Raw genomic sequence first — 27,126 nt, forward strand, 5'->3', positions numbered from 1 at the left:
TAAAAAAATAAATAATAATTGTATATCTTACCAAAAAAAAAAATTGTATGTCAAATATACTTGATTTTTTTTATTTGGTTAAAAAGAAAAATAGTCTTTTTATAATACATTGGGCTAGTAATTTATCTAGTTTTGTTGACCCAAAAGCCCAAATAAAAGTTATAACCCTAAAATTGAAATTTCATTACTGCAATTACACAACCTACTTGCACAGCAGCTCTATCTTCTCTCTTCCTCCATCTGTTAGGCTTTTTTCTTTCTTTTTTTTTCTCTCTTTTCTTTGATTTTTTTCTCCTCACTATTTATCCAGATCTTTGTTCTTTCTTTTCTTTCTTCTTCTTCTCTTTCTTTCTTTCTTTCATCACACTGATTTTTTTTTTCTTTCAAACATGCCTAATATTGATTTTGTTAGCCAAGTTTAGATCTTTTCGGTGATTAATCTATGAATTTCAATTCATGGGATGAAATTGTTACTTTCTTCTTGGAATATTCAAATGGGTTAATAATTTTGAACAAGCATTTGTTTCTTTTATATTGTTATTATGTTTGCCCTATCCAATGTTACTTTTGTTCTGCTTTGGATATCAAGTGAAATTTGTTTCGTTTTAAAACAATTTCATCCTTTGTATGTGTTGTTTAATGTACCAAAAAAGAAATAAAGCGTAAAGAAAGAAAGAAAAAAAAAAGCGTAAAAAAAATTAAGCGTAAAAAAAAAATAAAAAAATCTGCCTGCAAATAAACCGGCCGGTTCAAAAAACCGTCGGTTCGCCGGTTTTTCCGGTTCATTCCGGTTTCCACCGGTTCATTAGCATGTTCGGTCTAACAATCAGACCAGACCGGTTTACCTCGGGTTCCCGGTTCAACCGGTTCGACCGGCCGGTCCGGTACGGTTTTTAAAACCTTGGTTTCAAGCCACTTAAATTTAAAAAAATAAAAAATTTGTGAATTTATTTTAAGAGTTTAATTGATATGCACAGACGGTGTAAAATAGTTTTACACCATCGTCCAATAAATAACCATCATTTTGTCATGTCATGTCAAGAAAGTGGGGTGAAGTGGCGGAAAACATGGTTGGTATTGATTGACAATGTAAAATTATTTTACACCGTCGATGCATATCAATTAAATCCTTATTTTAAAACATTATTAAAATTTAGATTTTTTTATGTTCTATACCATTTATGAGAAAAATCTTAAAGATGGCACAATAGCGAGAAAATCAGAGTATTTCATATTGATTGTAAACTCGAATGAGTAAAAATGATACAACCGACTGAAAAGACACACACACATTGGTCCTTATATACAATTGGGAAACATTTGAATAAGAATGGAAAGCAGATAAAGGGTAGGGTATACTTGAAGATGAATGGGAGGATGAACTAGTTGAGGTATTTGCACACGTAATATGAGAGGTGAGATGCTTTAACAGAAATTCTAGTTGATCGTCTGAGGGTAGGTGTAGGTGGGTGAGCAGAAGGTGAATCAACGTGTGAGGATGGTTGGCTACCGTATGGAGGAGATGTGGTGTGTGGAGCAAGTAATGCAGTATCAGAAGGAGTATGAGCATCTAAAACAGTGTGTGAGGTATCATCATCATTACTACTAATATTTTGGATGTGAAAATGTGGTAAATCAGTGTTGGTGGAAGGATCTGGAGGATCAAAAATGTCATGAGGTGGTAAAGTAGAAGTGTCAGGATGTTGGGAGTGATAAGACCAAGGAAAAGAGTTGGGTGAAGCAGGGTAGGGTAGGATGTGGTCACAGTGGGTGACATTTCTTGACACAAAAATGGTTTTGTTGTGTAGATAAAAAAGAATGACACCTTTCATGCCGGACTTATAACCAAGGAATATACATTTTCGAGCTCGAGGGTCAAGTTTGGTTCTCTGAGATTGAAGTGTGGAGGCATAACAAAGTGAACCAAAGACTTTTAATTGAGTGAGATCAGGTGGTTTATTGTAAAGCAAGTGATAAGGAGATTGGTTTTGAAGCAATGGAGTACAAACTCTATTTATGAGATAGGTGGCATGAGTTACAGCATAGGACCGAAATTGTTTTGGTAATTTTGAGTGAAATAAAAGGGAACGCCCAACATTAAGCAAATGCTGGTGTTTTCTTTCCACCCTCCCATTTTGTTGGGGGGTTTCAACACAACTGGTCTGGTGATTAATACCTTTAGATGCATAAAATTTGGGAATAAGAAATTCAGGTCCATTATCTGTACGAATGGTTTTAACAGTGGTGTTAAATTGTTTTTCAATCATAGTGACAAAATCAATGAGAAGATTACTAACTTCAGACTTGGATTTAAAAAGGATAACCCATGTAAACCGAGTAAAATCATCAACAGCGGTCAAAAAATAACGATGACCATGAATAGATTGAATTGAGGTAGGTCCCCAAATATCAAAATGAATCAATTCTCCACATGTGGAAGCTTTATTTACACTGAGTTTATATGTCAATTTCTTATGTCTAGCTAAGTGACATATGTCACAGACAGCTTTGTTATCAAGATTTACAAAAGGGAAATGGGATTTCATAAGAAGTAATCTAGCATGAGACAAATGTCCCAGCCTAAAGTGCCATAGAGCTTGTGTTGGAATGTAAAAAACTGAGGTATGGTGAGGGACAATGTGAGTATTGGCTGCAACTGGTTGTGGCATGTTGGTCAAGTAATACAATCCCTCAATGAGTTCACCCGAACCAATCATCTTCAAGTTCCTCTTGTCCTGTATCAAACAAGCCAAACCGTCAAATGAAACTGCAAATTTTGAATTATATGTAAGTCTAGGTACATATTGTTGGTGTAAGCCCTAGAGGCCAATTATTTATAATTGCATAATAAATGTATTGAATAATTTACTTATCAAATAAAAGGCTTTTCTTTATTAATTTTATATATGTTAAAATGATAAAGTCCCTAGAATAGTCAGTTCATTTATGGAACGTTAAGTATGACTTAATCGTGAGATTCCATTGAATATAAGAACACTATTCTTAAACATATCCATAGTCAAGCTTTATTGTGAAATGGGATAATGTTAAAGCATAAAGACTATTATGTTGGTAGACTGATGATCATATCTCACTGATCATGGATAATGAGTTATCAAGTCTTCACATAGATATAAATGTTAAGGGTAACTTTATATCGGATTGACCCACCATGAGAATACTACATAGAATGTTATGAAATGTCATAAGTTTTCTCATAGTGATAAAAGGTGTATTCCACCCTTCGACCTGAAACCACTATGTACCCTAGATGCAGGAGTGTAATACCTTGTTGCCATTCAAACGTTATCCGTAACTGGATAATTATAAAGTTGGTTGATGGGTATCCCACGAATCATGCTGAGGGACATGAGTGACCTAGATGGAATTTGTCCCTCCTACATAACGGGAGATATGTCTATGGGCCCAATATTGAACTAGACAAGGATGACATACTATGCCTTGTGTTCAATATAGACATGAGGACAAAAGGGTAATTGTGCACAAGATATTTATCACGGAAAGGTTAGTCAGATCATGTGACATTCCTGTGACTTGGGTAACAATGATGTGTTGCTAGATACCGCTCACTGTTTATAATATTACGATTAATATTATTGCCAACGTCATAAGAACCTACAGGGTCACACACATAAGGACAGTTAAGAAGGGAAAAATAAGTAAGACTTATTGTGGGGGTGCAGTTAGTGAAAAACGGTTATTGGGCTTGAGAAGCCCAATTTCGTGTAAACTAAAGACCTCATAAGAAACTCTATAAATAGAGCCTTATGAAGTTCAGTAGTTACGTTTTGAAACCCTAACTAAGTTTAGAAAAATTCTGAATTTCTCTAAACCCTAAACCGCACAAAATTCCCTCAGCCTTCATCCAAGAACAGCTAGCACTGTGAGATCGAAGGTTCCTGTTCGTGTGGACTAAGTGGAGGTGCTGCAAGTGCGGTGCTTGTGATCAAGAAAGGCGACCACAACTTTGTTCTACAAAGGTAATATTCTAGACCTGATCATGCTCATTCACAAGAATCCATTGATGGGAAATTTTAATTTAAAATTCCGCTGCGTTTATAAAAGTGTTTTATGAAACGATTTCCAACAGTGGTATCAGAGCCACTTGTGAAACCATGAATCGGTTTGCTGTTTTATTACTGTTTTATTAATATGATTTTGAATCGGTATTAATAATAAGAACAACAAGGATTAATAAAATTTGATTGATCGGGTTTAAAATATATATGTGATATATATTTCTGATACGACGCATCGGTGTATGTGATACATTGATCGTGTCATTCATTCGAATGTTTGAGTGATTGGCGTTTAATTTGGATGATTGTGAGCGTGAGCTTCGGAACCGTTTATGGTGAAGCATCATATATCCGATCGTTCATCTAGAACTAGCAGTCCTGAAACGTTTTGATGAATGGTGGTTGTATTAGGGTTTATAACAATACAAGTGTTGTGTTGTTATATAAACAGAACATATTGTTCATTGAAAGTTTTAAGTGATTGTCGTGAGCATGGATGATTGTGAGCGTGAGCTTCGGAACCGATAACTGGTGAAGCATCATATATCCAATCGTCTATGGTGAACAAAATCCTGAAACGTTTTGATGAATGATTACTGTAACAATACAAGGGTTGTGTTGTTATAAAAACAGAGTACGGCTAGGGTTTGTATCTGAAGCATCAAGTGTTGGTGCGATTAGGATTCATTGAACCCCATCCGCTGAACGGTCAGCAAAACCACCGTCCGCTGACCGGGCAGCGGAACCCCCGGCTAACTCTGCGTAAGGTGATCAATCATGGTATTTTATTAATTGGACTAATGTAATAATAATAAATTGTGTGTTTATTGTTATTAAAGTTGCATGATGAATTACCTGCTCTTGAACACTTTTGCAAGAAGTGAATCTGGATTTTGAAGTAGTCTCCAACATTGTTTCCCAAGAAGGGCTTTATTAAAATCTTCGAAGCTTCTGAATCCGAGACCGCCTTTACTCTTTGCCTTTCCTAGTTTGTTCCAACTGACCCAATGAATTTTCCTTTGCTTCTCAGTTGTTCCCCACCAAAATTTTGCCAACATAGCTTCAATATTATCACAACAACCAGTAGGTAACTTGTAACAACTCATAATGTAGTTTGGGATGGCCTGGGCGACTGACTTTATCAAAGTTTCCTTTCCCGCTCTTGACAAACATTTCTCTTTCCAACCTTTGATCTTCTTCCAAATCCTCTCTTGAACACTAGCGAAGATTTCTTTCTTAGATCTACCAAAAATAACAGGAAGTCCCAGGTACTTGGAGTGATTTGTCACAGCCTTTACATCAATCTTGTTACAGATCATATTCTTCTCAATAGTTGGCAAATTTCGGCTAAATGACACTTCTGATTTCTCAAGACTCACTAATTGACCTGAAGCTGTCTGATAAGTTTGGAGAATATTAATAATTACCTCTGCTTCCTTCTGGTTAGCTCTAGCAAAGAGAAGGCTATCATCCGCAAAAAGTAAATGAGTAATCTTTGGAGCATTCCTCGCCACTTGAAGACCGTGAATCTTATTGTTTCTAGCACCCTTGTGTAACATACCAGATAATACATTAGCACACAGAATAAAAACATATGGGGATAATGGATCGCCTTGGCGAATACCTCTTTCTGGCTTGAATCTTCTACTTGGTTGACCATTCACCAATAATTGATATGACACAGTAGATATGCAGTTCATAATCAGGTTTATCATTGTGGGCGGGAAACCTGTGGCTTGAAGAGTTGATCTGATGAAAGGCCACTCCATTCGATCATAAGCTTTTGCCATGTCTAACTTGAGTGCCATCATTCCTTTCTTCCCTTTTGTCTTCTTTTTCATCCAATGAAAACATTCCATAGCTATCAGAGCGTTGTCAGTTATCAATCTCCCTTTCACAAATGCACTTTGCTCTTCATCTACAACCTCTGGTAGGATGCATTTCATTCTGTTAGCTATGCATTTTGTCACAATTTTCATAATTACATTGCACAAACTTATGGGCCTGAAGTGATTTGGGGAACCAGGATTCTTGCACTTTGGAATTAAAGCCACAAAAGTTCGGTTTAAACTTTCAGGAGTACCATTATCATTAAGAATGCTCAAAACCTTTAAACAAGTATCCTTACCCACAATATGCCAGTATTTTTGAAAGAAAAGAGCAGGTATTCCATCCGGGCCAGGAGCCTTTAAAGGATGCATTTGATCAACAGCTTCTTTAATCTCTTCAAGGTTGTAAGGTTGGCTGCACCAGTCCTTTTGATCATCTGAGAGTTTTTTGTTTACTGCTTCACATACTTGATCCATACTAGTGGGATTAGATGATGTAAATAAGTCAGAGAAAAAATCAATTAACACACCCTCCACTTTATCTTGGCCATGCCACCAAATACCGTCTTCATCTTTCAACTTTTTTATAGCATTTGTTTTCTTTCTTTGAGAAGCCTTTCCATGGAAGAATTTTGTATTCTTATCTCCATCCTTTAACCAAACAGCCCTGCTGCGTTGTCTCCAAAGTAGCTCTTCATGTTGCAGAAGTTCAGAGTGTTTTCTTTCCATTTCTCTATATTTCTGAATTTCATCCTTAGAACCATCCCACAAACATTCTTCTTTTAAAGCCTCCTCTATTTTTAGAATCTCTTTTTTCACCTCATTTGATCTATAGTGTTTAAAATCAACATCTAGAGATTGAAGGGCAACTAATTTTGTCTCACAGTCACCCCTAGTGCTAGACCAATACTTCTTAATGAGAGACTCACAATTTCTATCTTTGGACCAGCATTCTTCAAACCGAAAAATGTGAGGTTTCTTATTTCTTCCATCATGGTCATGCGCTTCCAGCAGAATTTGGAGAGCAGAGTGATCGGATCTGAATCTAGGTAAATGAGTGACTTTGATGGGGCTGAATCTGTTTGTGAAACCAGAAGAAGCCATAGCCCTATCAAGACGACATTGAATGTTCTCCTCGCCCTCTCTTCCATTTGTCCAAGTAAAAGGATAACCAGTGAATCCCAAATCTGTCAAACTGCACTCTTCCATCGCCACTCTACCCAAATTTAACTGAGTGAGACTTCTAGGATTGCCACCTACTTTCTCTGTAGCAGACACAATATCATGGATGCGAATGTGGGATATCAACCTAGCTATGCTTGGCGGAGCTTGTGTAATTCAAGAGAAGTAATTGATGTGGGAGCTAGATGGTTAATTGGTAATGGGAAGGATGTGCACATATGGAATGACAAATGGTTGCCGGCGCAAGACAAGTTCAAGGTCTGGAGTCCCGTGTCTAATTTGGCTCCTAATGCAATGGTTAGTGATTTGATCAATCTAGAGACAAAAATGTGGGACAAGAACCTGGTTCAAAATTGTTTCAATTCTTTTGAAGCCGAACAAATTCTTAATATTCCACTTTCTTGGAGACTTCCTGCTGACAAGTTGATTTGGCACTGGGAGAAAAATGGAGAATTTTCTGTACGTTCAGCTTACCATATGTTATCTGAAATTAGGAACCAAAACAGTCCCGAGGCATCTTCATCCAGAGATCACTTGTTGTGGAAGGCTATCTGGAAAGTAAATGTGCCAAATTGCATCAAGAATTTCTTATGGAGGTTGGCAAAAGCAATTCTCCCAACTAGAAGCAGACTGGAAAAGAAAGGGATCACTCTTGATACAACATGTCCTCTTTGTTTTAATGATATTGAATGCAATGAACATCTGTTCATGCATTGCCCTTTGTCTAAACAGGTTTGGTTCTCATCTCCTCTTGGGTTGCATGCTCCTAACAATGTCGACCTAATTTCTTGGATGCAACTTTGGCTTTCAAATCCTGACAAATTAGCCTCCCAACTATTTAGCACTACTCTATGGATGATTTGGAAAGGAAGGAACAAGTTGATTTTTAAGAATGTGAAATTCTGTCCAATTTATGTTGCTGCTGCTAGTTCTGATTTTGTGGCAGAATTCAACTCAGGTTCTTGCTGTAATGAGAGCAATATAGTTCGCGAGAATCCGGACAGTTGGGAGCCTCCGGAGCAAGCAAAATTTAAAGTAAACATTGATGCAGGGTGCTTCTCTAATGGAACTACTGGATGGGGAATGATTATGAGAAACCATCTTGGTATGGTTGATTTTGCTGCAACTCATCTAGAGAAGATCAAAGTTTCTCCAACTCTGGCCGAGGCTATGGCGCTGCGATGGTGTTTAAAGTGGATTCAAGCTTCAACGCATCATGAGCATATCACCATTGAATCTGATTCTGAGATATCTGTCAAATGTCTACATGGCAGTGTTTGTGATGTTCTAGTGGAAAATATAATTCAAGATTGTAGAGATTTTCTTTCTAGATTGCCAAATGTAATTGTTGTTTTTATTAGAAGGAGCAAAAATTTTGCTGCTCATGAACTAGCTACTTTGGCTAGGAATGTAGGTGCCAAATCATGGGTGGGCTGCGTCCCAGGCCCAGTGGCAAAAGTTGTTTGTATTGAATCTCCTGCTTCTAGTTAAATGAAATTTCTTAATGTCAAAAAAAAAAAAAAAAAAGTTGCATGATGAATGGTTATGGCCTTAGTTCTTCTTTCGTTTTATTTGGGATTTTAAATACGGCCTGCGTGTCGTGCCTCTCTTATATTCTCTTGATGTAATTTCTTTTCTCATCTCACTCCCTCGTATGAACACGAGTTTCTTGTAGTGATGTAATATAAGATTAGCAAATAGGACAGGAAGGGCATCAATGAAGATCTATCTTGGAGAAGTATAGGTCGTTCTTAGATATAGCATAGGTTCTCTCATTTATTTGAGGGAACAATCACGCTAGGGGCCATAACCATATCATTTTATTATATTATGTATGTTGATGCATGTTATGTATGGAGTGACGTCATTGTATGTAAGCCGTGGTAAGGTGAGATCAAATTAATTATAAAAGCCCTCAAAGGAATTAATATTAAGTTTTATCGCTTTCCAACGAATAGCGCCCTTCAAGATCAATATCGATCAATGTAGGTTTTGCCAACGCGAAGTGCATTGTCAATATTGATAAGTTGCGGTGAGGTAATTTATTTATCCGATCGCTATTTAATGGGTCTAACTTAACTAAAGAAAATATAATAAGATTATATGACTTTAGAAGCAAGTATTGGGTTATTCCATGTGATGGATTAGAATAAGTGTTATTCACCCAATAGAAAGGATATGAGAGTTGTATGAGATACAATTGGAAAGGAGTTTCCTACCTAAATAACTAAGTTTTGTGTAATCAGCCCAACGCTGACTTAAAACAAAGTGAAATATGGATCTTATTCTCACTAGAAAATCTTCCAACGGGATTTTTCGAATCAAATGTCGAGGGTCATTTGTTTTGAGTAAAATAGTGAGAGAGCATGTTTAATTAAAGGCCTAATTAAATGTGTATTAAAATTGTTCAATACTTATATTTTCACTTTTACAATTGTAGATCACCATGTCAAACACCAATACTTCGAACAACATTTTGCGAAGCATTCTTGACAAAGAGAAATTGTCTGGGACAAATTTTCTTGATTGGCATCGTAACTTGAGGATAGTCCTCATGCACGAGAAAAAGCTGTATGCTATTGAGGAACCCCAACCTAACCCTGAGGATGAACCTGCCGCCAATGCTCCTAAGGCACAAAGGGATGCTTATCAGAAGCGTCTTGATGATGCCATGGATGCAAAGTGCCTCATGCTGGCTACCATGACCTCTGAGCTTCAGAAGCAACATGAGGACATGAATGCGTTCGATATGATCGAACACTTGAAAACGCTCTATCAAGAGCAAGCCAGGATTGAGAGGTTTGAGGTTTCCAAAGCCCTGTTTTCAGCCAAGCTATCTGAGGGATCTCTAGTAAGTCCACATGTGCTCAAGATGATTGGGTACGTGGGGAACTTTGAAAAATTGGGATTTCCACTTGGAAATGAGCTTGCAACTGATCTGATCTTGCAATCGTTGCCGGAGAGTTTTAATCAGTTTGTTCTGAACTTCACCATGTCGGACATGGAGAAGACTCTGCCACAACTGCTAGGCATGTTGAGGCAAGCTGAGCAGAACATGAAAACAAAAGGGAAGTCCAACCATGTTCTTATGATTGGCAATGGAAACAAAGGGAAGGGCAACAAAGGAAACGGAGTCAAAGGGAAGGGCAAGGAAGTTGCCAAACCCAAACCTACCCCTAAAGCCTTGAAGCCCACTGGGGGAGTTGCAAAGGAGGGTAGGTGCTTCCACTGTAACAAGACTGGACATTGGAAGAGGAACTACCCAAAATACCTGGAAGATAAAAAGAATGGAGTAGAGAGCTCCAATTCAGCAGGTATCTTTGTTATTGAAATTAATTTATCTACTTCTTCTACATGGGTATTAGATACCGGATGTGGTTCTCACATTTGTACTAATGTGCAGGGGCTGCAAAGGAGTAGAGGATTGGCTAAAGGTGAAGTCGACCTACGAGTGGGAAATGGAGCAAGAGTTGCCGCATTAGCTGTAGGAGTTTATAATTTGACTTTACCTTCTGGTTTAATAATACAGTTAGAGAACTGTTTTTATGTACCTGCCATTAGCAGGAATATTATTTCTGTTTCTTGTTTGGATAAACTTGGCTTTTCATTTATAATAAAGAACAATTGTTGCTCCATTTATTTAAATGATATCTTTTATGCCACAGCACAAATGAGTAATGGATTATATATTCTTGATCTTGAAATGCCAATATATAACATTGATACAAAAAGGATTAAACCTAATGAGTTAAATCCTACATACCTTTGGCACTGTCGTTTAGGCCATATAAATGAGAAACGCATTTCCAAGCTCCATAAAGATGGGCTCTTGGATTCATTTGATTATGAATCTTTTGAAACATGCAGATCTTGTTTATTGGGAAAAATGACAAAGACCCCATTCACTGGTAAAGGTGAAAGGGCAAGTGATCTTTTGGCTCTCATACATACTGATGTATGTGGACCATTGAACACACACGCTAGAGGAGGTTTTCAATACTTCATCACATTTACTGATGACTACAGTAGATATGGATATGTGTATCTAATGAAGCATAAATCCGAATCCTTTGAAAAGTTCAAAGAATTTAAGAATGAAGTACAAAACCAACTAGGAAAGAAAATCAAAATTCTTCGATCAGATCGAGGAGGTGAGTATTTAAGCCTAGAGTTTGATGACCATCTAAAAGAGTGTGGGATCTTATCCCAACTCACTCCTCCTGGAACACCACAATGGAATGGTGTGTCTGAGAGAAGAAACCGAACCTTGTTGGACATGGTGCGGTCTATGATGAGTCACGCTGATCTTCCAAACTCCTTTTGGGGACACGCCCTATTAACAGCAGCTTATACACTTAACCGCGTTCCTTCTAAAACGGTTGAAAAGACACCATATGAGATGTGGAGTGGCAAGAAACCACATATGTCTTACTTAAAGATTTGGGGTTGCGAAGTTTATGTAAAACGTCAAATTTCTACTAAACTTGAACCTAAATCTGACAAGTGTTTCTTTGTGGGATATCCAAAAGAGACAAAAGGATATCACTTCTACAATCCTTCTGAGGGCAAAGTGTTTGTCACTCGAACAGGAGTATTCCTAGAAAAGGACTTTGTTTCCAAAGGAATCAGTGGGAGGAAAGTAGATCTTGAAGAAATTCACGATCAACAAAGTAATGACACACCAATGGAGGAACAAGAGCGGGATGCACAAGATGTTGTGACAGAGAATCCTGCTCATATAACACAAGAACCACGTAGGTCCAACAGGATACGTCAAGAACCTGAAAGATATGGATATCTCATATCGGAACAAGGTGATGTATTACTCATGGATCAAGATGAGCCTGTGACTTACCAAGAGGCCATTACTGGCCCTGAATCTGAGAAGTGGCTTGAAGCCATGAAATCTGAAATGGATTCCATGTACACAAATCAAGTTTGGAACTTGGTGGAAGCTCCTGATGGGATTAAACCCATAGGATGCAAGTGGGTCTTTAAGAAGAAGACTGACATGGATGGAAAGGTACAGACCTACAAAGCGCGATTGGTTGCTAAAGGTTTCAAACAAATTCATGGGGTAGACTATGATGAAACATTTTCACCAGTTGCGATGGTCAAATCCATTCGGGAGTCTCCTTGAGATGTAAAAACTGGCAGATGGATGTAAAAACTGCCTTCCTTAATGGGAGTCTCCTTGAGGATGTGTATATGACACAACCTGAAGGCTTTTGCATTCCAGGAGAAGCCAAAAGGATATGCAAATTACAGCGGTCAATCTACGGATTGAAGCAAGCTTCCAGAAGTTGGAATCTTCGTTTTGATGAAACTGTAAAACAGTACGGATTCACTCAAAATGAAGATGAGCCTTGTGTTTACAAGAAGGTTAGTGGGAGCATAGTCGCATTCCTAGTATTATATGTAGATGACATATTACTAATAGGAAACGACATCCCTACCTTGCAACAAATTAAAACTTGGTTAGGGAATTGCTTTTCTATGAAAGATCTGGGTGAAGCAGCCTATATATTAGGGATAAGAATCTATAGAGATAGATCACAAAAACTGCTTGGCCTGAGCCAGAGTACATACATAGATAAAGTGTTAAGACGCTTTAATATGCATGATTCCAAGAAAGGATTCATTCCTATGCAACATGGCCTATGTCTTTCGAAGACACAGTCTCCTTCATCTAAGGAAGAAAGAGACCGCATGAGTAAGATCCCTTATGCATCGGCTATAGGATCTATCATGTATGCCATGATATGTACTCGACCAGATGTTTCATATGCCTTAAGCGCAACAAGCCGTTATCAGTCTGATCCTGGTGAGGCTCATTGGGTGGCTGTCAAGAACATCCTTAAATACTTAAGGAGGACTAAAGACTCATTCCTAATATATGGAGGCCAAGAAGAGCTAAATGTAATTGGTTACACTGATGCTAGCTTCCAAACAAATAGGGATGATTTTAGGTCGCAATCAGGCTATGCGTTTTGCATAAATGGTGGCGCTGTGAGCTGGAAGAGTTCAAAGCAAGATACAGTTGCTGATTCTACAACCGAAGCTGAGTACATCGCTGCATCAAATGCAGCAAAGGAAGCTGTTTGGATAAAGAAGTTCATTACTGAACTTGGCATATTCCCTAGCATTGTGGATCCCATTGAATTATTTTATGACAACAATGGTGCAATCGCACAAGCTAAGGAACCTAGATCTCACCAAAAGTCCAAACACATACTCAGGCGCTATCATCTTATTCGAGAAATAATTGATAGAGGAGATGTGAAAATATGCAGAGTACCAACACTTGACAATGCTGCTGATCCACTTACAAAGCCTCTTGCTCAGCCGAAGCATGAGGGCCACACTAGGGGCATAGGTATTAGGAGTATGCCTGATTGGCTCTAGTGCTAGTGGGAGATTGTTGGTGTAAGCCCTAGAGGCCAATTATTTATAATTGCATAATAAATGTATTGAATAATTTACTTATCAAATAAAAGGCTTTTCTTTATTAATTTTATATATGTTAAAATGATAAAGTCCCTAGAATAGTCAGTTCATTTATGGAACGTTAAGTATGACTTAATCGTGAGATTCCATTGAATATAAGAACACTATTCTTAAACATATACATAGTCAAGCTTTATTGTGAAATGGGATAACGTTAAAGCATAAAGACTATTATGTTGGTAGACTGATGATCATATCTCACTGATCATGGATAATGAGTTATCAAGTCTTCACATAGATATAAATGTTAAGGGTAACTTTATATCGGATTGACCCACCATGAGAATACTACATAGAATGTTATGAAATGTCATAAGTTTTCTCATAGTGATAAAAGGTGTATTCCACCCTTCGACCTGAAACCACTATGTACCCTAGATGCAGGAGTGTAATACCTTGTTGCCATTCAAACGTTATCCGTAACTGGATAATTATAAAGTTGGTTGATGGGTATCCCACGAATCATGCTGAGGGACATGAGTGACCTAGATGGAATTTGTCCCTCCTACATAACGGGAGATATGTCTATGGGCCCAATATTGAACTAGACAAGGATGACATACTATGCCTTGTGTTCAATATAGACATGAGGACAAAAGGGTAATTGTGCACAAGATATTTATCACAGAAAGGTTAGTCAGATCACGTGACATTCCTGTGACTTGGGTAACAGTGATGTGTTGCTAGATACCGCTCACTGTTTATAATATTACGATTAATATTATTGCCAACGTCATAAGAACCTACAGGGTCACACACATAAGGACAGTTAAGAAGGGAAAAATAAGTAAGACTTATTGTGGGGGTGCAGTTAGTGAAAAACGGTTATTGGGCTTGAGAAGCCCAATTTCGTGTAAACTAAAGACCTCATAAGAAACTCTATAAATAGAGCCTTATGAAGTTCAGTAGTTACGTTTTGAAACCCTAACTAAGTTTAGAAAAATTCTGAATTTCTCTAAACCCTAAACCGCACAAAATTCCCTCAGCCTTCATCCAAGAACAGCTAGCACTGTGAGATCGAAGGTTCCTGTTCGTGTGGACTAAGTGGAGGTGCTGCAAGTGCGGTGCTTGTGATCAAGAAAGGCGACCACAACTTTGTTCTACAAAGGTAATATTCTAGACCTGATCATGCTCATTCACAAGAATCCATTGATGGGAAATTTTAATTTAAAATTCCGCTGCGTTTATAAAAGTGTTTTATGAAACGATTTCCAACACATATAGCAAATTAAGTGAAAAGTCTGGAACCAGAAGGACATCATCAATGGTAAAATCGAGTCCTAAAGTTACACTACCAGCTTTCTTGGCAAATGCAATAGTGCCATTTGGCATTTTCACTTGAATCGGGACAATGTCATGATGATGATCAATATCATCAAATAGTGCTAAAGTGGAGCAAATATGGTCACTAGCTCCTGAATCAATAATCCATGTTGTGTGAATGGAATTATGACATGAATAAGCTAAATTGGGTATACCTGACTTCGGATGCCCAAATGTATTAACCGAATTTGAAGTGGAAGCATCATTTACTTGAGTAGAAGAACCATCATGTGACTGAAGTAAATTCACAAGATGCTCATATTGAGATTTTGTAAAAGTGAATGGCTCACTTGCTTTGAGACTCTTAATATCATCATTGTCCATCGAATCATCTGTACCAAAATGATTTGCTGAAGCATTATTTCTTCCAAAATTAGGGGGAAATCCATGCTTCTTGAAGCAATTTTCAATCACATGGTTGTCTTTACCACAATAAGTACAATATTTCTTCTTGAATGGTCCAGATTGACCATTGAATCCACCCTTTCCTCTGCCTTGGGATCTTCTATTATCAGAAGCATTTACCAAAACTTTGGAATCTTCAACATCTAAACCAGCATTGTGAGGAACAAATTGCCTCTCATGTTGAAGGATCGAAGAAAACACTTTATTAATTGGGGGTAAAGGATCCATGAGTAAAATCTGTGATCTAACCATATCAAAATTGTCATTCAAGCCAGTAAGAAAACGAATTTTTCGAAGCAAATCGTGTTGAGTTTTTACATTACTAATTCCAGTAGCACAAACGCATTTTCTTGGACAATTGCATATAGGTGTGGAAAGATAAGCTTCTAATTCTTCCCAAAGGATTTTGAGAGCAGTAAAGAATTCGGAAACGGATCGGTTACCTTGTTTGAGAGCATGAATCTCGATCTGTAATTCAGAGATTCGAATGAAATCGCCATGTGAAAACCGTTCTTTCAACTCGTTCCAAACATCAATGGCGTTCTCAAGGTAAATGATGCTCTGATTGATGGATTCTTCCACAAAATTCATGATCCAGGAATGTACGAGCATGTTGCAACGTGACCAGGCTCTGATACCATCTTAAAGATGGCATGATGACGTATCGTCACACTCTCTAATCCATGCCTATTTGAGTAACATTAGATGCATTTTAGTAGGATTTAAGCAATAAATTCAAGAGAAATCTACTCGGAAGCAGGGTTACTTGTTCTGCAAGAAAACAGGAAAATGAAGCAGGAAAATATCATTTTAACTACGCTGGGGGCGTAGCCCATCACGCGCTGCGTGATGGAGGTCTCAAAGAGCCAAGTTTTTCACCTTGATCACGCGTGGCGTGAAGGAAGGAAAGATAACTACGCCGGGGACGTGGAGCTATCACGCGCGGCGTAAAGGTTGCAGAGTTGCAGATCAGAGACCTCAGATTTGATCACGCGCCGCGTGAAACCGTTACACGCGCGGTGTAGTCAGGAGATTTGCAACCACGCGCGGCGTGGTTGTGTTTATTATATATATAAATCTCATTTTCTGGTGCAGGGGTTCGAAATTTCTGCTACCGTTCATCTACATTCTGATTTTCTGAGCATTCTCTCCGTTGGATCCTGGATTTCATTGGATAGCTTCGAGCACCTCAGCAGCATGGATTCTCAAGCCATGAAGTTGAAGCTAGGAGGCGAACGAAGCAACATGAGGAGCTAAACTTCTCGTGGAGGTAGGATCTAGGATAGCTTAGGATGTAGATTAATTAAGTGTAATCTGCTATATTGTATGAATTTACTCTTGTAATAGTATTCGTTTAATGCAAATCTATACTTAATGCCTTACGATTCTTCATTAGCGTTGTAATGGATCTAGATTTAAGTCACGTATGAGAATATTGATTTAATTTCTGAACTGAATTGCATTAAGCACTTGAGTGTTTCCGGTCGAGAGATTGAAACATAGAGTGTAGCGAACGATCAACGCGTTTTCAAATCCTTCGTTGTAGGTAGCTTTCATCCGAGAGATCGGAGGAGTATCGACAACGAATAAGGTGGATTTTGACAAGAGATTGCGATTCACCATATTGTTGATCCAGTTGCGAATACTTGAGTGATTTCATATTGTGTGGTAGATTGCATGTGATTAAGCTATAGACTAGGTGATTCCGATGATTCTACATCGCTTATCCACTTATTGAATTAGCACGTTTTTCTTACCGTCAAAAATACTCAACCAAACCCCCAATTTATGTTTTCTTATTGCATGATATTTATAGACACTATTGTACTTGTTTAGTCGCGCAATCTCTGTGGATCGATATTCTTTTATTACTACGTGGCGAATTCGTACACTTGCGAATAGTCCATCATGGCACAATAGTGAGAAAATCAGAGTATTTCATATTGATTGTAAACTCAAATGAGTAAAAATGATACAACCGACTGAAAAGACACACACATTGGTCCTTATATACAATTGGGAAAAAGGAGGTTCTAGTAGCTATATAACTAACTTCATAGAGTAATGATCAGATACATGATGCACACACTAATTAATGTAGAACCTCATCACACTTCTTCACAATGAATCAACTTTATCTTCTGCATTTATTAAAAAACAAATTAAATTTGAATCTTTAATGAGTGTCCCCGTAACTATTTAACATGAAAAAATCATAATAGGGACAAAAAAAAATTAAAATTACTAAAGATGTACATCATTGGTCGAACCACAACTCCTGCAAAGGTAGCTTAGCTTTTAACTAAATCATGTTCAACCGTAATAGTGTGGTTAAGTTTACCAAGAAGCCAACACCATCACATTATCCTAATTTTTTTCTTTGCTTCTTTGTCTTGTTCATCAATTAGAGGGGTGGTTGAAGATCAATTTTGATCCAAAATCATCCGTCTTGATCTTTTTTATTTTCTGTTTACTTTAAATAAGTGATTTCCAGATAGTTTTAGGTTTTATTTGAGTTTTATTCTCTGTGATTTCTTTGTTTGATGTTGTTTTAATCTTGTCTTTATACGGATTTGTTTGTTTTGATTTCCCGTCTTGGTCGATGTTGGTCCCGTCTTAGTACGGAGTTTGTTTCAGATTTGCAGATTTGTTTTGATCCATATTCAATGCAGATTCAATGACTATGGCATTATTAACGTTGTAGATCCGGATGCATGGCTATTTCGGGCATTTGAATTATGTCATATAAATTATAGGCTACATTAAGTCGTTTTATGTTATTAACTCGGATGTTGTGAGCTTGTTCGCAGATTCATCCTTTTTAGTTTTTAACAAATTTGAATTTGAATGGTTTTGATCGATGTACTACGCCAATTTGAATGAATGAATATTGTTGTTTTTAGTAAAAAAAAAAAAAGTTTACCAAGAAGCCTATAATCAATACCATACAATTGACATGGATCGACATTGAGTCGACCACGGGAAAAAAAAAACAATTTTTGAATGGTACATATAAGTTGACTGAAAAGCAGAGACAAAAAATTGTTGGAACAAAATTGATTTAAAAAATGTTTGCCCCTAAATCTATAAAGGTTTTGATGATAACAAAGTATTAATTAACAAATTGGAAGGACTAAAAATTTATTTTAAGTGCGCAGATATAAGCATCATTTAAGTCCTGAGTGGAGTTCAGAGGATGTGAACTCAGAAGTTCACAAGCGCTCAGAAGATGTTGGTCTTCAGAGGTTACAACGTTCAGAGGATGAAGACTTCAGAACTTCTTGTCTGTCTACAAGCTTCATCAAACTCTGAAGATCTCTTTGAAAGCTGTGAAGATTCTCTTTACTAGTCAACTCTTCTTCCAATGAAGAAAAGGACCTTTCAAGTCTGATCAGCTCAGCTATCTCTGTTTTGTCTGTCCTATCTTGAGAACGTGGGTCTTCAGTTTTGTTAGCTGAATAAGGAAAGTCCACTCTGCAGTAGTCAAAGTAACTGAAACTCTTTCTTAGTTTTGGATACAACCAAACTGCATCAAGACAGACTGCTTGAAGACAAAAGGTTATCAACTCCAACGGCTCCTTTGCAACGACTCTTTTCTAGTGGTATATATACTAGAAGGATCAGCTGCAACATATAACAATTATTAAGATTTGAACGTGCGCTGAACAAACTCTGAACTCTGTGATATACAAGCTCTGAACCTTTCTCAAGTGTTTTTGCACTTTAGCCAAATACTCTGTAATATTTGTATTTGCTCTCTTTAGGTTCATCTAAGAGCATTTGTATATTTTTATATACTTTACCATTACTTGAGGAAACTTAAGCTTGTGTGCTTAAGTGTGTAACTTAAACTTGTGTGTTTAAGTGTGAAGTCTTAAGCTTGTGTGCTTGAGCATAGTTGTGAAGTCTCTTGCTTGTGTGCTTGAGCAGGTGTAATCTTGTGTGATTATAGTGAACTCCCTTGGAAGTGCAAGGGGACTGGACTACTCTCGTTTTTGTGAGAGGAACCAGTATAAATTGCTTGTGTGATCTCTCTCTCTATCTCCTTAACTTGTTATTTATTGTGTTACTTTTCCGCTGCTAACGTAGTTGAGTTAAGAACTTGAAAAAGTTTTAACTTAGCTAAAACACAATTCAACCCCCCCCCTTCTTGTGTTTTCACACCTTCAATTGGCATCAGAGCACCTGGTCTGTTACTTTCACTTAACAGTGAGACAGTAAAGATCTTGTGAGAACACTATGTCTGGAGGAGATGATAGTAGTACTAGAACTACTGGTGAAGGTGAGGCCAGTGGAGCTGGTGGTGGTCCTAGAAATGCTTTTGGTTATGACTACTTAAGTAATGAATCACATGAACATAGTGGCAATAGAAAAGCCCCTATATTCAATGGTGATGCTTCATTATTTGAGTGGTGGAAAGAGAGACTGTATAGCAATATTACTGCTATTGATCATGAGTTGTGGGATTTGGTTGAGTTGGGAGTAACTTTTGAAAACTTGAATGAACATGGTAGGTTGTCCATGGAGAATAGAAAGTTACTCACACCAGCTAACCTAAAAATCTACACAAAACATCATAGAGTAAAGGACATTGTTGTTGGTGCTATTAGACATGAGGATTATGTCAGAATAGAGAACAAATCTACTGCTAAATCTATCTTTGATTCTATGTGTGCTACCTATGATGGTAATGAAAAGGTTCAAGAGGCTAAAGCTAGTCTTTTGATAAGACAATATGAACTTTTCACTATGCAACAAGATGAAAACATTGAGACTATGTTTACAAGGTTTCAAATCCTTGTATCTGGGCTGAAAGCTCTTAAGAGAAGTTATTCAACCTATGACCATGTTCAGAAGATTCTGAGAAGTCTTCCTATTGCTTGGAGACCTAAGGTCACTGCAATAGAGGAAGCTCAAAATCTCAAGACTCTGAGTCTTGAAGCTCTGATAAGCAATCTCAGAAGCCATGAGATGGTTCTGGATGCTGACTCAGAAACTAAGAAGAAGTCTAAGTCAGTGGCTTTACAGTCAACTAAGACTACTTCTAAGGCTCTTAAGACTCAGCTTCTTGATATTGAAGAAGAATCTTCTGCTGATGGTCAAGAGGATGAGATGAATGAGGATGAGTTTGCTTTATTCACCAAGTTTCAGCAATGGAACAGATTTAACAAAAGAAATTTCAGAGGAGGTAACAGCTCCAGAAATTTTGTCAGCAAAAAGGATGATCAGAAGAACTGCTTCAACTGTAAGAAGCCAGGACACTTTATTGCTGATTGTCCAGAAATGTCTGCTAAAGACAAAAGCAAAAGATACAGCTCAAAGAAGCAACAATTCAAGAGCAGATTGAAAAAGAGTCTGATGGCTACTTTTGAAGAGCTATCATCTGAGGAAGAAGTTGAGGAAGAAGAAGAGGCAAATCTAGCCCTGATGGCTTCAGCTGACTCAGATGTAGACTCAGACGATGAATCATAATCAGGATCAGATTCTGAAGTAACTGATGAGGTATTTTCTGACTGCTCTAAATCTCAACTTATAACTGCACTTAACAAGGTCATTGAGAAACATCTCAGAGTGTTGGGTAAACAAAAAGTTTTTCAAGAAAAGCTCAACACTCTGACTGAACAAGCAGAACATTTTCAAGGTCTGTATCAAGAAACTCTGAATAGAGTAAATGACTTTGAAAAGGGTTGTGCTGTTTGTCACAAACCTATTGATGAGCAGGAAATAGCTCTTCAACAGTTTGTGCATCTCAACCTTGGGAAGAGCAAAGCTGCTAATAGAATTTATAATGTTTTAAGACATAGAGGAGAAGGACTTGGCTATGAATATGGTAGAACATATTCAAAGCTAAAGACCTATCCCAAAAAGGTTGGAAAATCTTGGGTTTACTATGTTGTACCTCAGAGTGAAGAAGGAAAGAAATTTGGTACTCTGGAAGATGAGGACAATAATCTGAGAGATTTGGGAAATGACAACTCAGAGGAACCAAGTTCCTCAGGATCTGGGAAGAAAAGCTCAGAAGATAAAAGCTATTCAGAACTTGACAGTATTAGTTCAGATGTTCTGAAAGTTTCAAAATCTGAGGCTTCAACTTCTGGAAACAGAGGAACTCCAGTTCATGAGAAAAGTCAACCTAAAGACTCAGAAGTTTTTAAAAGAAAGTCAAACCTCAAACCTCAGAGGCAACATAGGACTAAGGTTATTTATGATTCTAGAGTCAGTAAGTATAACCAGTCAAATCAATGGACTGGTGATAAATACAAACTCTGGGAGCATAAACAATCCAAGTCCTGGAATAATAACAGAACTCAAACTAAGAAATATTTTCAAAAGAGTTATTATTCCAAACCAAAATCCTTCTCTCACACTCAACAACACAGTAATCATTTGTGGACTAACAAGCGTGGACCCAGAAGATGGGTACCAAAAGCTGAAATTATGTATCATTCAGATTTACCAACTAGGAAAGGATATGTCCTACCTAGAGTTTGGAAACAAGTTCTATGCAAAGGAAGAAGGGCTTATGTCCTTGACCAATGGCTGACAAGTTCTCAAGTGAACAATCAGAACTTGATAAATGAAGAGGAAGAATATTGGGATGACTTTATCATTAACTGTGATAAAGAGTTCCACCATAGTGATTAAAGTTGTTTCTCATACAGCCTATCACTCAAAGAAGTATCATGAATCATTCATGGTATCTGGATAGTGGGTGTTCAAGGCACATGACTGGTGACAAACAACTGTTTTCCAAGCTAACCATGAAAGAAGGAGGTTCTGTTGGCTTTGGAGGTAATCAGAAAGGAAAGATAATAGGTACAGGTACAGTAGGTAATTCCTCCCTATCTATTAATGATGTTTGGTTAGTTGATGGACTTAAGCATAACCTATTGAGCATAAGTCAATTTTGCGACAATGGTTATGTAGTTGTCTTTAATAAGGAATCATGTACTGTGTCTAAACAATCTGATAACACCATGATTTTCAAAGGTCTGAGAAAGAACAATGTTTATAAAATTAATCTTTCTGATTTGAATGAACAAAAAGTGATGTGTCTTTTGACCTTGAGTGAAGAAAAATGGATCTGGCATAAGAGGTTAGGCCATGCTAACTGGAGGTTAATCTCTAAGCTTAGTAAGCTTGACCTTGTCAGAGGTTTACCTAAAATTAAATATCACTCAAACACACTTTGTGGTTCATGTCAAAAAGGAAAGATTACAAAGTCATCTTTTAAACCTAAGAACATTGTCTCTACCTCAAGACCATTGGAACTTCTTCACATTGATCTTTTTGGACCAGTTAACACTGCTTCAATCAATGGAAAGAAATATGGATTAGTGATTGTTGATGATTACAGTAGATGGACTTGGGTAAAATTCCTAAGAACAAAAGATGAAGCTTATGATGAGTTTAGCATCTTCTGCAAACAAATTCAAAATGAAAAAGGCTACACTATTTTAAAAGTTAGAAGTGATCATGGTGGAGAATTTGAAAATGAACCTTTTGAAAACTTTTGTGAAAAATATGGCATTTTGCATGAATTCTCTTCTCCTAGAACACCTCAACAAAATGGGGTTGTAGAAAGGAAGAATAGAACTCTGCAAGAAATGGCCAGAACCATGATGCATGAAACAAATGTAGCAAAGTTTTTATGGGCAGAAGCTGTAAACACAGCATGTTATGTTCAAAATAGAATCTATATCAGATCTAAGTTGAACAAAACTGCTTATGAATTGTTCAAAGGAAGAAAACCTGATATTTCTTATTTTCATCAGTTTGGATGTACGTGTTACATCTTAAATAACAAAGTCCATCTAAAGAAATTTGATGCTAGAGGTTATAAGGGTATCTTTATAGGATATTCTGAACGCTCAAAAGCATACAGACTATATATTTCTGAAACACACACTGTGGAAGAAAGTATGCATGTCAAATTTGATGACAAAGAGCCTGACCAAGTGTCAGAGCTTGTGGAAGGTTTATCTAGATTTCAGGTATCAGAGGATCAATATTCAGATATTCCTAACTACTCAGAACATCCATTCTCTGAAGTACCTCTGAACACAATAGTTCCTACAGACTCTGAACAACCAAGTACTGAAGCATCTGCTGAACCTGATGTTGATGAGTCTGAAGATGATGAGCCCCCAAGAAATACTTTCAAATACAAGTCATCACATCCAGAGGAACTGATCTTAGGCAACAAGGATAGTCCAAGAAAGACAAGATCTCAACTGAGAAATGAGGAATCTTTAGTTGGTCTTATCTCAATGATGGAACCATCAAAGATTGATGAAGCTCTGAAAGATGATGCTTGGATTGTAGCAATGCAAGAAGAGCTGAATCAATTCCAAAGGAATGATGTGTGGACTCTAGTGCCTAAACCTTCACACAAGAACATTATTGGAACAAAATGGGTATTCAGAAACAAGCTGAATGAACAAGGTGAAGTGGTAAGGAACAAGGCTAGATTGGTTGCACAAGGTTATAGTCAACAAGAGGGGATTGACTATACTGAAACCTTTGCACCAGTTGCTAGACTTGAAGCTATCAGGTTACTTCTATCTTATGCTGTTAATCATGGAATAACCTTATATCAAATGGATGTTAAAAGTGCCTTCTTAAATGGTTTTATTTCTGAAGAAGTGTATGTTAAGCAACCTCCTGGTTTTGAAGATGTCTCAAACCCTGAACATGTTTTTAAACTGAAGAAATCACTGTATGGTCTGAAACAAGCTCCAAGAGCTTGGTATGACAGACTCAGTAATTTCCTTCTTGAAAAAGGTTTTGAGAAAGGAAAGGTTGACTGCACACTCTTTAGAAAGACAACCAAAGAAGACATCTTAATCATTCAAATTTATGTTGATGATATTATTTTTGGTTCAACTAATGCTGCTTTGTGCAAGAGTTTTTCTAAGATAATGCAGGATGAATTTGAAATGAGCATGATGGGAGAGTTGAAGTTCTTTCTTGGAATTCAAATCAATCAGAAGAAGGAAGGAACTTATGTTCATCAATCAAAATACACTAAAGAACTTCTGAAGAAATTCAATTTAGATGACTGCAAGATAATGAATACTCCTATGCATCCAACTACCAACATGGGCAAGTCAGATGATGAAGGAAAGGTAGATCAAAAGATCTACAGAGGTATGATTGGTTCCTTACTCTATCTGACAGCCTCTAGACCAGATATTCTATTCAGTGTTTGCTTATGTGCAAGATTCCAGTCAGATCCCAGAGAATCTCATCTTACTGCTGTAAAGAGAATCTTTAGGTATCTGAAAGGAACAACTAATCTTGGACTTCTCTATAAGAAATCCAATGATTATGTGCTAAATGGATTCTGTGATGCTGACTATGCTGGAGATAAAATTGAAAGAAAATCCACAAGTGGCAATTGTCAATTTGTTGGTGAAAACCTTATCTCCTGGGCTAGTAAGAGACAAACTACTATAGCTTTGTCTACAGCAGAAGCAGAATACATTTCAGCAGCTAAGTGTTGCACACAACTACTCTGGCTAAAATACCAGTTAGAAGATTATCAGGTAAGCAGTAACAATATTCCTTTATATTGTGATAATACTGCAGCCATTCATTTATCTAAAAATCCTATCCTACACTCTAGAGCCAAACATATTGAAATTAAACACCATTTTATCAGAGATTATGTTCAGAGAGGCATTATAGATATTAAGTTTGTTGATACTGAAAATCAATGGGCTGACATATTTACTAAAGCCTTATCTGTTGAAAGATTTGATTTTATAAAGAAACATCTGAACATGTTTTCAATCTCTGAATGAAAATTTTTTTTTGGCAATTAAAGTGTAAGAGGTTATGTATATCAGAACTTATGATTCAGAACATCTGAAACACAAGCTCTGAAGTACTTGACTCTGATAGAGAATTTTAAATAACTCAGAGGCTCTGAATTATTTTAGTGGGAAACGTTCAGTATTCACTGCTGAACAGTTGTCCATTAAAATAGCAGTTACCGAGTAAATTTTCTGCACGTGGTCTACGTGTGTCAGGTAGTGGGTGGTTAATGATGATTTTTGGTATTCAACTTTTTGTCAATTAGCGTAACTTCCCAAATTTGCTATTTTCGTGTTAACTGTACTCATTTAAATAAACTCACACAATACACTTGCACACTATTCACTTTCACAACCTACACTTTCATATTCTCTCTAAACCTCCAACACAATTTCTTTCTCTCTCGTTAGTCTTCCAAACCTTACCCTAATCTCCAACTATGGCTGGTGCTTCGTCTTCTTCTTCAAAAAGGATTCCACCGTTCATATTCAAGAATCTTCAGATTGTTGGGAATGAGATGGAATTCCCAGAATCTGAACTTACTTTTCTTTCAGAGAAGATGGTTGATTTTGATGGTCTACAAGCGAATGGGTTTGATGTTAAAAAGTACTTTATCGCTCAGGGATGGGATAAGTACTTCGACATGCTTAATGGTCCCATTTATCCAGATTTGTTGAAGAAATTCTGGATGAAAGCAAAGGTGTTTGATAAGCATGAAGCTAAGAAGGAAGAGCTTGCTGCAATAGAAAGAGATCCTAGTCTGAAAGGTAAAACTAGGAAGGAAATGGGTTTGCTGGATTATACAGGTGTACAGATTAGGTCAAATATCTGTGGGATGAACATGGCAATCTCGCCTATTCATTTCAATTCTCTTCTTGGTCTACCTAACTCTGGGATAGAGTTAGATGTGTTTGAAAAGGATACAAGATACAGGGATGATCTTCTGCATCTCATTTGCACAGATTTCTCTTTAAAAGGGAAAGTAAAGGGTCTGACTGATGAATGTAGAGTTCTTTTCAAGATCATCCTAGCAGCTATCAGTCCAAGGGTTGGTGGGACTGATACTATCTCCTGGACTCATCGTCATCTGCTGTATTTTCTTCTAACTGAAAAGAAGGTTAATCTTGGAGATTACTTTTTTGAACGTATTTGTGAAGCCATTTTTGCAAGTAAATCTCAGAGGAAAACTACTATAGTTTATCCTAGGCTGTTGTCTGACCTTCTGCATCAAGGTCATGTTGTTCAGAACTTGAGGAAATTCCACCCTGAATTGGTTGAGAAGAGGTTCTATCCAGAAATTCTGAACGCTAACTTTCTGTCCAAGATGCGTTTGATTGCATCTAAGCCTGTTGCTCCCCCACAAGAGTTCACTGTTAGGCTTGAGGATCGTCTGTATGTCGCAGGCTATCCACTTATATCTGAAGCTGATGCTGAGCACATTATTCAGGACTATTTGGAGGTGCTCAGACAAGAAGGATTTGTTGTTGATAGAAGTATGGTTCCTCCTGCTCCTGTAAGTCAGTATAATCCTAAGAGGAAACCAAAAAGAAAGGCTGAAGCTCAAGATGATCTACCAAAGCCAGATCTTCTGGCTCAGAAGAAAGTTAAAGTTGAGCAATCTATGGCTGAGCAAAGAACTAAGAGGAAGCATGAAGAAACTACAAACAAGGCTGCTGAAGGAGCTTCCAAAAAGCCTATTGTTGTTGAGGATGACAGTTCATCTGAAGGATCTACATCAGAAGATGAGACTGAATCTGATGAGGAGACTCTTGCTGCACGTTTGAGGAAAAGACCTGCTCCTATTTCAAAAGATAAAGGTAAGTCTACTAAGTATGTCTTTAATGAAAATGAGATTGGGATAGGTTACACCAAACCTCTCAGAACTATTTTATCAACCTCTGATATTCCAACCTCTGATAACCCCCTATCTGAACTAGAAAAACATCTTAGCCCTGACCCTCTAAATAACCAAACCTTCACCCAGAAACTTTCATCTCCACCCAAACCTAAATCACCTCAAC

At 37.4% G+C, this 27,126-nt stretch overlaps 1 protein-coding gene across 1 annotated transcript; it reads right to left on the reverse strand.

The window, feature by feature from the left end:
* Positions 1 to 14,755: 14,755 nt before the first annotated feature.
* Positions 14,756 to 15,877, reverse strand: LOC123913341. The gene has a single exon (XM_045964058.1). The coding sequence runs from the start codon at positions 15,875 to 15,877 to the stop codon at positions 14,756 to 14,758; it is 1,122 nt and encodes a 373-aa protein (XP_045820014.1).
* Between the last annotated feature and the right edge of the window lie 11,249 nt (positions 15,878 to 27,126).

This window comes from Trifolium pratense, linkage group LG3 (assembly GCF_020283565.1).
Source record: "Trifolium pratense cultivar HEN17-A07 linkage group LG3, ARS_RC_1.1, whole genome shotgun sequence".
NCBI classification, from domain to species: Eukaryota; Viridiplantae; Streptophyta; class Magnoliopsida; order Fabales; family Fabaceae; genus Trifolium; species Trifolium pratense.